Source organism: Bicyclus anynana, chromosome 2 (assembly GCF_947172395.1).
Source record: "Bicyclus anynana chromosome 2, ilBicAnyn1.1, whole genome shotgun sequence".
Lineage (NCBI taxonomy): Eukaryota > Metazoa > Arthropoda > Insecta > Lepidoptera > Nymphalidae > Bicyclus > Bicyclus anynana.
In genome coordinates this window covers 4,134,312-4,148,037 of record NC_069084.1, presented here as the reverse complement: position 1 = coordinate 4,148,037, position 13,726 = coordinate 4,134,312, and the positions used below count along the sequence as shown (strand labels likewise).

At 33.9% G+C, this 13,726-nt stretch overlaps 1 protein-coding gene across 1 annotated transcript; it reads right to left on the bottom strand.

Annotated features, from left to right (window-relative positions):
• Window positions 1–254: 254 nt before the first annotated feature.
• On the bottom strand, window positions 255–9,355 carry LOC112044423 (proton-gated ion channel subunit pbo-6). Its single transcript, XM_024080271.2, has 12 exons — window positions 9,110–9,355; window positions 5,757–5,963; window positions 4,887–5,018; window positions 4,638–4,805; window positions 3,418–3,614; window positions 2,837–2,943; window positions 2,250–2,381; window positions 2,053–2,161; window positions 1,400–1,595; window positions 1,043–1,189; window positions 812–972; window positions 255–535 (listed from the first exon to the last, which is right to left on the bottom strand). Exons 1-12 carry the CDS (start codon window positions 9,195–9,197, stop codon window positions 338–340), a joined length of 1,842 nt encoding a protein of 613 aa, XP_023936039.1. The 5' UTR covers window positions 9,198–9,355; the 3' UTR covers window positions 255–337.
• Between the last annotated feature and the right edge of the window lie 4,371 nt (window positions 9,356–13,726).

Genomic DNA, 13,726 nt, shown 5'->3' with positions numbered 1-13,726 from the left:
AAGTAACTTGATTAGATAACTTTTTTTTGTCCCCTTGCGTGAAGTTTATATATTATGCACATTAAGGTCAAATTTTGAAAATCTTTAGTATAGTAAAATAAAGCAGAAAGTAATTTTGTGTTGATTGTTATTTGTGTTTATATAATATAAACTGTACTTGTATAAAATTATACATCAAACTGCAAATGTTTGTTATTTCCTAAAAAAATCAATTAAATCTTGCTATGGGTTTATAGAAAAAAAATACATTTGAAATAAATAAACAAATTATTATTCCTTAATATTTCATACTCAAATTCTATTTACAAATAATGTAATAACAAATATAACACAATCATTAAAAATGCATTGCAAGCATAATTGCAAATGTTAGGGAGTAGATCACAAACATAGATTTATCAATGGCCTCAGCTAGATCGTTACATTCATTATAGTCGTCCTTTTCACGTTCCATTTCTTCAACATTACCATTTCTTGGAGGTTCTACAACTTCAGAGTCATAGCCATCATTTACACTTTCGTATATATGACATACCTAAACAAAAGGATAAAACAGTTAAAGTTCTAAGTTAAAAATAAATTAAATATACAATTGTATCTTCTTTATTGAAAACATAACATTTTTTAAAATACGATAAATTACTCGAAATTCAACTACTTCAGCAATTCTATTATAAAAAACTTAATGTTGTGACCTAAATATACTTAAAAGAGGTTCAAATATTTAATTTATTATTAAAAGTATTCTGTATATTATGAAGTATATTCTGGTCATTGTTTTTGTATCCATAGTAATAACAGTATTCATTACCTTCAATGGCGCCAAACAAAATAAGCTTCTAAAGTAGTGTGAAGTTAACATGGTTTGAATGAGAGTCGTCTTGCATAAGGTTTTGGTTACCGACGTCTTTAGCACTAATTGAATCAACATAGCCAAAAGAACTCCAAACAAAATTACTACGTAAAGGATCACTGTAAAGAAGTACATTATTAGAAGTATTAATTTAAATTAGATTATCAAATTTTTTAAAAAAGTGCTTACATATGGAGGGGATGGTATGGCATGGAACTAAAACGTCGATATAACATAGGCCCATGCATATAACAACGCTGCAACCGGCGTAGAACCAAACCCGCTTCATACTTAAAGGTTCACTCCAAAACGAAAGCAGCACAAATGTAACAAGAACTGAAAACAAATTTATAGCTAAAAAACTTGCAGGAATTATGATATAAATAATTATTATTAATAGTAAATACCTGAATTATGATTCAAATATTTCTATTTTTAAATATGGAGTTAAACAAGGAGCACTGATTTCTCCCAGACTTCACAACTTGTACGTTAATAATATTTTAAATAATAAGATTTATATAAACATTTGGTTCTAACGCTTACCTAGTAAAGGAGTATAAAATACAATATTATAAACGGTAGCTCGTCGTTGTAAGTTAACGGTAATTACAAGTCGATCACTTTGATGTGTGAAATTATCATTAGAAGCGTAGTTCTTCTTCCACGACAACACATCTACGATAGCTTGCGTAGTTGACACCTCCCAAGCATTTTGTATATCTTCCTCAATTCCGTCAATCTAAATGACCAAACAAAGAAACTGTAAGTGGTTTAACGTTATCTGTTTCTATTTTTCTTTGGGTATTATGCCCAATATAATTATCTGTTGATTTTTGTGAGTCATTAGCATAAAAATATGGTCATGTTATTCAAACGATTGTTTGTAATCTGAAGTTCTTAACAACGTACAATATAATATTTATTAAGGCAATTACAATTGATGTGATTCATGGAGCCTAATATAGTTTCAGAGAACGAGTATATTGTACGTTATTTTCGTATTCTTATTAAAAAAATATTTGAAGCTTGTAGTATAGTAAGATTTATAATTCCAGTCAGTAAAATGACAAGTGCAACTGTCACTGTAATGTTATTTTACTAGTAAAATGACATTTCAGTGACAGTAATCCTCCGACTATAGAAACCATTATAAACTGATAATCGTATACAATCAAAATTAATTACAAGTAACTCACAATTTCTAGTTCATAGCTTGTTGAAGGATGGAGTACATTTAGGGTTACTATTTCATGTACTTCCCAAAGTTCAATAACTATAGCGCAGATGTATTTGTCTCGTGGCCACCTGATTAAATGCAAAAGCCAATAGTAATTAATTGTGGTTATTATTTTTATTATTCAATAGACATTCATATTAGTAGAATATGTCATACTTTGTGACAGTGTTCTCATAATCGAAGCACCAAGTGTCTGTAGTAGTCCTCATATGTAGGATTGCTGTGCCACTGTTATCCATTGATATCAATTCGGGATTTCTGTCGTCTAACATGTTTTGGCTATCCGTACTGAAAATATAAAATGTTATCTTTATTTATTTACAATCTATAAATATAGTAAATGGTTGGTCCTTGTGGTTATCTGTATGGCTTGGAAACACGAAGTCATGGTTTCTAATCTTCGGGTGAGATAAGAAATATTCCTTCTTTTATTTATTTTAACAAATTGTCAGTAAAAGTTTTTAGCCTGGAGTGAGGAAGTTGATGGTGCAACCCCTGTGACCCGGAGAGCATGTTAAGCCTTCGGTCCCAATCGTCTATGTGATCATAAAAAAGTAACATTATCATCAGATGACGCCTACAGGCAGACCTGGCACTGTAGTAGAGCGTTAAAACAAGCTTTGATGAAGTATTTGGTATTGAATTTTTTAATTGATAACGGATTAAAGATAGATTTAAACTTATATGTACATTAGATAATAAATATAAATATGAATGTTTTACAATAAAAATACGTAGCATACTTGAAAACAGTCAATTGTGGACTCCATATTTGTCCTTGTCTAAATGTGAGCCGGTCTATTCCATTGAATTTATTTGGATTCCATGCCAAGCTGTCATCAGTCCACTTCTGTAAATGAAGTAAAAACTATTTCAATACAAAAATCTAAACTAAAAACATATAAACGCAAAACATTTCATTCAAAAAATAAGAACATTTCATCCAAGTTATCTTTCCTGGGCATAAAAATCAGCCAAATGAGACCGAAATAAAAAAGAATGGGCAGGCTATTTCCATTGGCGATGCCATATGCCATGCCATAACTTGAGAACTACTTAAAATTTAGAACATTCATCTTTGTATTCTTACGGAACAAAAAATTAGACAGAAAATCGGATATTTTTCAGAAAACTCAACGGCAATTTGGTGGTTATTTGTTTCTAAATCACAATTCAACGGCTGAACAAAATTGGATGAAAGACATTAAGATAGATACAGCGTAAAGACTTTTATCCCAATATTGTCACAGGAATGGAGGATTCGATATACGCGTTAAGTCGCAGAGCTCGGCTATTATAAAGTAAAAATTGATTATATATTTACCCTAATAATGGAAAGCCCAGTAGTCAATTTTGAAGTATACGCATCATACGTTACACTGACAACTCTTACACCCAGGTCGACATTGACGTCAGGTCCTGGCGGCATACCAGGGTCTTTGCCTAGTAACAGAGTTCTCTGCAATTTCTCTGAGTTTGACAATTTTGGTTCCACTGCTTTTGAATCGGGTGTTACTGGAACTTGAGAGAGAGAGAGACATTATTTTATAGTATAGTAATCGTATTAGCATATTTCAACTGACCACGCCTCCCTCATCAAATGACGGGATGCTCTAATGCGGGTTGGTCTTAGGGTGATAATGTCAAATTCTTTAACGATCACTATCAGATTTTTATATTCTGACTGGTAGTGTAACAATTTTTCAACTAAGGGCTGAAAGTATCCTTGTCACCGTAAAATTGTAAATACCGTTAGTTAATAATATATCTAGCGAGATTGTGAACTGTCGATAGATTGTGAACTCCATAAATACTCTTAGGAACCGGAACTTGAGTGGCTTAGAAACAAATGGTTAGGTTAGGTTAGATATTTTTTATTAGTGAACGTATAAATAAAAAAAATGAAAAATCCGGTCAATATAATGAATAATAACACGTTAAATTTTAAGCGGTATGTTGCTATTCACAATCTATCGACAGTTCACAATTTCGCGAGATATATTATAATCTAACGGTTTTTACAATATTTCTCGTTGACATCTATAAAGAAGTCTCAGTTCACCAATGGGAGCAGCGTGGACTCCTATAACATTCCTCGTTATAGGAGACCACGATGCTCAGCCTTTCAATATTGTCGTCATCAACCCGTATTCGGCTCATTGCTGAGCTCGCGTCTCCTCTCAGAATGAGAGGAGTAAGGCTATTAGTCCACCACGCTGGTCCAATGCGGATTGGCAAACTTCACACACGCAGAGAATTAAGATAATTCTCTGGTATGCAGGTTTCCTCACGATATTTTCCTTCACCAATTGAGACACGTGATATTTAATTTCTTAAATTTTTTTCAATTCAGTCTTTTTTTCCTTTTTTGGGGAAACTTGAAATATCGCGTTTACGAGTACGATTTCCATCGTGTCAGTGCTGCAGAAACGGCTCGACGGATTAATATTGGGTGTGTGTATGTTTGTAATATTGTATTAAAAAAACACTTTATGTCCCTCCCTTACAAAAGACCAATTTCATATGAAAGGACCTAATACTTACTCGTCCCTTCTTTCCCATTAGCCGATGGTATAGGACAATCGTATAGAAATTTCGCTTCTACACCAGACCAGGCTGCAAAACTGAAATATCTCACGGTAATCGGATTCATATCCTGATAGCTCAGTATTGGTAAAGCATCACCCTCTATTCCGAATTCAATAAGTCCATCTAAAAATAAAGTATAATGCAAAAAAATGTTAAAAACCAAAAAAGTAACATAAAATTTTGCCAAATGAATATATCTGTTACCTTCTGTAATTTTAATATAAAATGCCCTAAAATCAACGGATGATAAAATTTGTAATGTCTTTGCTGATGCTTTGGCATTTCTTTTGAGGTTTGCACGAAGTTCGGTGAATCTGTTACCACCTCCTCCAACAACTGAAAATATCAAAATTTTATTGATTTATGTTAATTCCAATTTAGAATTTGACAACTTTATAACAACATAAAGTTGTCAAGTTATGTGTTTAAATCATTCATCATCAATCAATTATCAAGTTATGTGTTTATTAAAGTGAGAATCTGTGTCATCGAAGGAAACTATTTCGGTTAAATATGTAAAATTCAGTTGAAAAAATGTAACCGTCTTTAAAAACGGCCCACGTAACTAAAAAGCAATAAGTAATGTAATAGTATTTTTTACCTACTGATCAATTTAAAGGCGGTGGAAATACATAATTAATTCAATTCAGTATAAGGGCTGCTTTAACTATAGTGCAATTTAGTATATTCATAAAATCTAAACATGTATTCCGCCGTTTCGACGAGCATCGGTTGTAGGTACGAGTAAGTACCTGATTTGTTGATATTTAGACCCGTGAGCCATCTGATTGATCACAAACGAGTTTCGAAGCTGAAGTGGCAATGGGTGGGGCACATAGTTCGAAGAGCCGATGGTGGTTCCAAAGTGCTGGGATGGCGACCCCGCACTAGTAAGTGCAGTGTTGGTCGTCCCCTCACCAGGTGGACTGACGACATCAAGCGAGTCGCAGGGATTCGCTGGATGCAGGCAGCTCAGTATCGTGATGTTTGGACGTCCCTACAAAAGGCCTATGTCCTGCAGTGGATGTCCATCGGCTGACTTGATGATGATGATAAAATCTAACATCCACTTACCAATTTCATAAACAGGATCGCTTGTATCTGGCTTGGGTACAGTAGACAGGAGTATGTGTCCGTTACTCGCCGCCATTATAGCGATATGCATCTCGTAGACTACGCTGGGATCTGACCGTACTACCTTCCTGTCTTCAGCGTTCACTTCGTAGAAAACTTCGTAACTGTAACCGTGCTTACAGACATGCTCCTTACATAGCGATGCCACTAAAAGGTGTATATAGAAAGCATTTGTTACTATTCACAATGACTACTTTATAGGAAGAAGTTATCAACTGGTTTCATGTGTCTTTTTTTTATTCAAATTCAAAATTTACTTATTTCAATTACGCTTAATTTACAAGTACTTTTGAAATGTCAAGTTATGTCATAATTTAATTTAATCTAATGGTGGTAATAATAGTCGAAAACTTAAAATTAAAATTACGATACGATTAAAGTTATATCGACGGACGTCCACACTTTCGTTCACGTTTTTCACAAATCCCCCGGAGGCTATGGATTTTTTCGGGATAAAAATAGCTTATATGTTGCTCAATAACTTCCTCTACCTACTAGTAAAATTTCAGTTAAAATATACTGTTCCGGAAATTGGCCCGGACAAACAGACAGACAGAGAGGCAAGTACTAAAAAAAAGGCTTGACTGAGTTTTAGTATTTAAATAACTATAAGCACTTGAGAAAACACAGTTATCTTGTAATCGCAGACATTTCGATTTTATTTAGGTATTTTATTATATATTTATTTTATTTAGGTTCCAAAATTCTTATTTCTTGGAATGGCACATTTAACATCAAGCGAGACAAGATTCAAGAGCTAACTTTGCAAAATAATTCAAACCAAATAACTACCGACATTACTTTACGCGGAATAGATACTAATAGTCCAGTAATTTTAGGCATTTTAAACCCCAATCTAGGGAAAAATTCCTAGTGAGCTGAATTTTTGTATTCACCTTTATTACGGTGTTATTATGAAGATGTGAAAAATCGACATCGATATCGTGCCGGCTAAAAAAGTTACAAAGGTCACGAAAATCAGTTTTTCGCAAATATTTTGCTCGGAGGAGGCAATAGAGGTCATTATAAAAATTATTCCTCATGAAATTGTCTACAAAAAATGTTTCTTGCAGTTTTTCTGTAAAATTAACTGTTTTCGTATTAAAGCGCTGATGGAATTATAGTTAGATCATGTTTCTAAATGCATATAGATTTTTTCTTTCGTTCGTCACCTCAGAGCCATCCCTACCAAATTCGTGATTATAACATGAGTCGAATCGAGTCGAGTATGACAAATAGATATTTTTTGCTATTGTTCCTAAACAATCTTTTGTTTTGTATTTCTTCTTATAAGGGGACAATTAGAACACGTGTGCGAATCTGCAAGATTTCAACTAACAAGTTACGACCATTTACTCGATCTCTCTCCTTCGCAATGATCAGCCATTAATTTGAATAATTGAAACGATCCAAGTGATCGCGCGAATCCCAAATGCTAACTGCTCCATTCCAAGACTCTGAACTTACAAAGTTTCCCACTCTTAAAAAGTTTGTAGTGCAATTGTGATTGACCAATCGGGATCGAGATGTAACTTTTTTATTATGAAATCATTTAATATGAAATCATTACTACAGCTGTAACAAACATTGATGTTTAAAATATCTCGTTGACTTCAGAACAACATCTAGTAGCGAACTATCGACCAAGTTTTTGTAGTTTTAAAATCGGGGTTGTAAAACCGATAACAGATAAATATTTTGTTACAAAAATAATCAATAAGATAGACAAAACTTAAAATTGAAAATTTCTAAAATTTTATTTCTAGTGCGCTTTCATTTGAGACCGCACTCGAGTATATTTTGCAGACATTCAGTTATTCTTCCCCACTTTAAACCCCCCCCCCCCCCCCCCCAACTTTTAAACGACTCAACCGATTTTCATCAAACATGTTTAAAAACACTCGCGTATAAAGCACCTTTATTACAAAAAAAACTAAATTGAAATCGCTTCATGAGTTCGGGCGCTATGGTGTCACAGACAGACAGATAGTTTAAGATCTGATAACACCCCTATTTTTGCGCCGGGGGTTAAAAATATAAATACCTATGAAAATGTATATTTTCAAGCGATTTAAAAAAAAAGTATGTTTAGATTGCCCAAGCTTATGGGTCTACTGAAATATCGCAACAATCTTTAGCTATTAATTCGACTGAGACATAAAAATTGTACTCCATACATAGCCTTTGCTGTCATTACGATCCCGACTGGCGAATCACAATTGCGCCGGCGTCCGAAACTCGTACCGTTCACACTAACATAAATTCACTGCATTTTTCATTGGCGAAAATTGAATTGTTTTTATACGATTGATTTAAATTTAATTTGGTACCTACAATGGCAGTTAAATTTTAAACGAATATTATTTTACAACTGCAATATTCAATTGGTGTGATTTTTTATCAATTTTGAATGGATTTAATAGTACGCAAATAAATTTTATCACAATTTAGCAATACATTTCAAATCTGTTCTTTTCTAATTTTCTTAAAACCTCACCAAACGAAATTGCTTTTTTGGTTCATAATAAAAAGTTGTGAGTTTCTCCTTTTATATTTATGATATCTACAGGCAAAGACAATGATAGTACCATTGTCTTTCATCATTATCAACCCATATTCGGCTCACTGTTTAGTTCGAGTCTCCTCTCAAAATGAGAGGGGTTAGGCCAATAGTCCACCACGCTGGCCCAATGCGGATTGGCAGACTTCACACACGCAGAGAATTTAAGAAAATTTGGAGGTGCATGCCTCTGACCAGATTCGAACCAATACCCTCCGGTATCGGAGGTAGAGGGATCCACTGGGCTATCACGGCTCACGTGGTTGCCTGTAGTAATTAACTCCGATTAAAATACCATCAGAGCAGAGCTAAGCTATTGTAAAGAATTGAGAAGATAGAGAAAGCGGTAGAGTGTGCCATAAAGCGATTAAGCGTTCCGGTACGCACGCGTAGAAACCATCAGAAGTATTATTACTATTTATTCTTTACAAGTTAGCCCTTGACTACAATCTTACCTGAGAAAGATGGAATTTTTTTGTAGAAGGATGAAAATCCATACCCCTTTCGGTTTCTACACAACATCGTACCGGAACGCTAAATCGCTTGGCGGTACATCTTTTCTGACAGGGTGGTAACAAGCCACAGCCGGAGCTTCCACCAGCCAGACTTAGACTGATTGAAAAAACCTCAAACCCTTGTAAACCTTGTAAATCCACCGTGCATACCACTGCACCACGGAGGCCGCGGTAATGGTACAATAAATTCCAAGTTAGTGGTATTGATATTTACTTACTTGCATACGTAAAATTAAAATGTTCCATTTGCGCCGACACAAGTCCCATGACAATCCATATAACGCAGTAAATCTGTAATGTCCTCATTTCCACTACATAAACACAAAACACAGTATCAAGCGAAAATGTTTTTCCTTTTTTTTTAAATACTACAGTCGTAATTAAAGCCACTGTGCAGTGGAATTATTAGTTCAGAAATACGTGCACCCGCGCTACGGACATGAAAGATGTGTGCGTTACAACTGTACGGACAGTAGTACTATTATTATTATTTCGATAAATTTTATTCTCACGCCCGGTACAAAATAAATATATATATATATAAAAACACCCTCGACTGTGCCCGGTCCAGCACCACGATATCAGGCTTATTCACAAGAATAGTCCTGTCCGTGATGATGGACCGGTCCAATAGTCGGAGTGTGGCTCCGCCGCGCTCAAGCACTGGCACCGGTGTGTACTTGTAATAAGGTATAAAGAGGTAAAGTTTGTGATATTTTAGGGGCGGGTAATATCTGTATCTGCTGAACCGATTTTGAAAATCCTTTTACCAATAGGAAGATACATTATCACGGAGAAATATAGACTTTATTTTAACCCGGTATTCCCAAAGGACTGGAAACTACGTAGGTGAATCCGCGAGGTTTTGCTAGTAATATTATTAAGCGGTAAGGTGTGTGAGTAAGGGGGTAATATTTGTATCTGCAGAACCCATTTCCAAAATTCTTTTACCAATAGAAGGCACATTATCAGGAAGTAGCTATATTTTAACCCCATATTCCAATGGGACTAGGAATTACGTAGGTGAATCCGCTAGGATCTGCTAGTAATATTATTACGAGGTAAAGTTTGTGAGATTGTAGAGCTAATCTCTGGATTAAACTACGGTACATAAAAAATTACACCAAAGAATTAATTTTATTATTATTTTTGTGCGACCTCCTCCGTCAATGTAAACCAGAATTAATATTATAGTAATAAAACCGACCCGCGAGTCAGATTCGTTTACTGATGAGTTTTAGTCCCGTTATATCGACCCGAATTGGCGTTTTATATTGAGAAAAGAAGATATTGACGTTCGATTCTAATTATTTAATAAAAGTCATTCTAGCTAATATTCATGAATGACAAGAAATTTTCAAAATTGTACTTGTTATTTATATACTCATTGTTTTTATTATGATTCCGTTTGAAAATAATAGTGTTTTATAGTGTTAAAAATAACGTAATCAGCTAGCAGCGCGGGCGGAACGCACCGATATCCCAGAGGAAGTGTTTGCGCGGTTATCGGGCGGACATGTGATAAATAGCACTGGAGCGGTGTCATATTGTAACAAAAATATTAATTTATTGTACCTATCTTATCCGCGTAGCTATCCGATTTATTTTATCATACAAAATATAATGCGGTGGGTTTTTTTTTTACTTTTTAAACTTTTATAGATTGTTTATCCCTTTTTTAGAATTTAAACCATCGTGAGCGTTATTCATATTAATGTGTTATAACACGGCTAAAACTCACGTGATACAACGTCGGAATACTCCCGACTAGTTTCAAACTCATACAGGCCCTTAAATATGAGTTAGCTCCTTAACTAACTCTAAAAATGATGGACTTTCTATACAAACTTTCAACCCCTATTTTACCCCCTTCTAATTATATTTTCGCATTAAAAAGTATGCTATAACCTTCTACGTATTATGGTCTTAAACCGTGCCAAGTTTCATTTGAATTTATTCAGTAGTTTCAGCGTGATGCTCGAATAATAAAAAAATACGGACAGAAAACTACTCCTTTCTAAGCTTCATAGCACCGGTCCATTGTTGCCTTTCAGCTTTTATAATAACCAAGCTCTAGCCTTCACAGGTTTTTGATCAAATACTCGTAAACAGAAATCGGTAAATCCTTGAATACTAGGTAACGACAAAAGATAGTACTTTACAGATATCTCGGTTGAAATACAGTATGCGTTTATTAACAATGGATCAATGAAAATCATCAGTAATCGTAAACCATACCCCTGTTCACAAGTGTTCTTCGAACAGACGTTTGGTCGACTAACACAGAGCTTTCCAGTACTGGGTCGTCGTACCAACACTTTGGAATTCCAAAGTCTATTGGATTTTTGGACTATGTGGCACTGACATTGACGATTCACCTTTCGTGACTCGTTGAGTATGTTGGTAATTTTATATATATGCATTTATATTGTATTGCACCTTCCCGCTCTTTCTTCGCAAGTTCTCTCGTCAGGGGTTGCCTGGTAGAGATTACTTTTAGTAATAAAGCCGCCTTTGCATGCTAAGTTTAATTTATCTTTTCATTGTTTTATTTTATAATTGTATTTTTGTTTGCAATAAAGTATTTCTTCTTCTTCTTTTATATTTTACTCATTTCTGATTCCATCACGTATATCACTCAGAGCATAGTTTCCTCTATCGTCCACTGACTCTGAACTTATTAAATGAAGCTTCCTTGTTTTCCCATTATTAGCTAATTTATCTCATGAACATGTTGACCAATAACTTTCCAAAAGACAGCTAAAATAAAATATATCTGTATAAGAAATTTTACGATATCTATAGATACTTATAATAAAACTATAACAGATCAAATTCATTTAAGACATTTTGAAAATTAAACATAAAATTATTAAGATTTCATCATTAACAGCCTATTAGAATGGTCCATTGCAGGGCAGGCCTCCCTCCTTAAAGACAGAGGGGATGTAAAGTTTAGGCTTAATATTTGATTATTTGACGATCACTATCTAAAGCTCATGACCGTGTTGTTTGGAAGTCTTTACGGTAGATCTACTCTTATGTTCTTTAGTGAATGTCCATCGGCTGATAATTATGATGATGATGATGATATTGATGATGATGATGATGATGATGATGATGATGATGATGATGATGATGATGATGATGATATTGATGATATTGATGATGATGATGATGACGATGGCGATGATGATGATCTAATTATTTATAATACCCTGAACCAACAACTATACGAGGGTGTTACAAACTAACTTCCCTTTCCTGGGCTAAGAAATCGTAATTAATATTTCCAGAATGAGAATTTGTTAATTTATTTAAATTCAGGTAAGAAATTGAATTCTTTAGCAATCTTCTTAAAATACAAATCGTAAGCTATAAGATATTACCTAGTAGATAGACAGTGTTATTAATTATCTTGTTCTGTATTCAGTTAACGCGTTATAACACAGTGAAATGGAAATAATAAAGGCTGGAACGTTTCCAAAGTTTTCGATTCCTTCGCGATTCGAAATGATTTTAGCAAAATGCAAATTACGCAGTAGTAACATTCACATTCATTTAGCCTTTAATACGTACGACACGATTTTCTTTATTATGGTAATAACATTAAGTTTTAAATAATACCATTTAGTAAGTTATTACTAATATTAATAAAGTTTTACGCTGGTTGAAGTTTACTTTTGCTTTATTTAATTAGATTTATCTAATTTCCTTGCAAAAGTAAACTTCAACCAGCGTAAAACTTTATTTATAGCGTATATAAATATTGTAATTTCGTCTGCGTGACAATCAGATTGCTACAAATTATCGGGACCCATACATTTTTCCGGGACTAAGCCATATGTTGTATGTTATAAATGCATATTCCTAGCCTATATGTCGTTCAATAACTCTATCTTCCAGTGAAGGTCCCACTAAATTTGGTTTTTACCGTTCCAGTGGTTACACTAACAGACAGACAGATAAGAGTTTGTTTGTATTTTACTTTGTTTGTTTTTGTTTGTCTTAATAACTATAAGTAATTAAGAAACAACTAGAAGTTTATCTTCTAGTTGTTTCTTAATTAACCAACATAAATACTATCATATCCAGGTATTCCCCCGGGATCGGCAATGTTTCCCGCAGTATTTGTGAAAATCTGAATTATAGGCGAACAAAGTTACGCGATTAAGTCGTCATAATATAAAAGTACTATCCCACCACCACCTTGTTATAATTTAAAATAAATTGTTATTTCGTTTTTTTTAAAATATCGTACGTTGTAAGTAAAGTTTGGAGCAAATTTGGGATTCAATCAGTTTTTTCCAGCGTTGTCTACTTCGGTCGAAACTCTATTTTGCTTTTTAATACCTTTATTATTCCTTTGGCTCAATAAATTTTCTCTATTCATCCAAGTTTTATTTCGAGTTTTTGATTGCTTACCAATGAAATCGCTTTAAAACATTTTCGTTTAGTTATTTCGAATGTCATTTTAATATAAATTGCAATTTGATAACTATCGCCTCTAATAATTTTAATCAGCATATTAATTTAGATTTCATAGGATTACTGGTATCCTGAATTATATTATCAGAGCCACGTAGTTTAACGTACCTTCTGTAGATCGATTTCACAATGAAAGTTGTTTCATACATGAGATTCATGTTATCATAGATTTGCCGAAGACATTTTTATAATTTTTTAAACTTTAAATTAACTAACTCATTATCTTCATCATTATCAACATCATCATTATCATCATCATCATCATTATCAGCTAACCAATGTCTACTTCTGGACATAGCCCTTGATCCTCCTAGAAGGACTTTTGAATACCATGGTTTTGATCCACT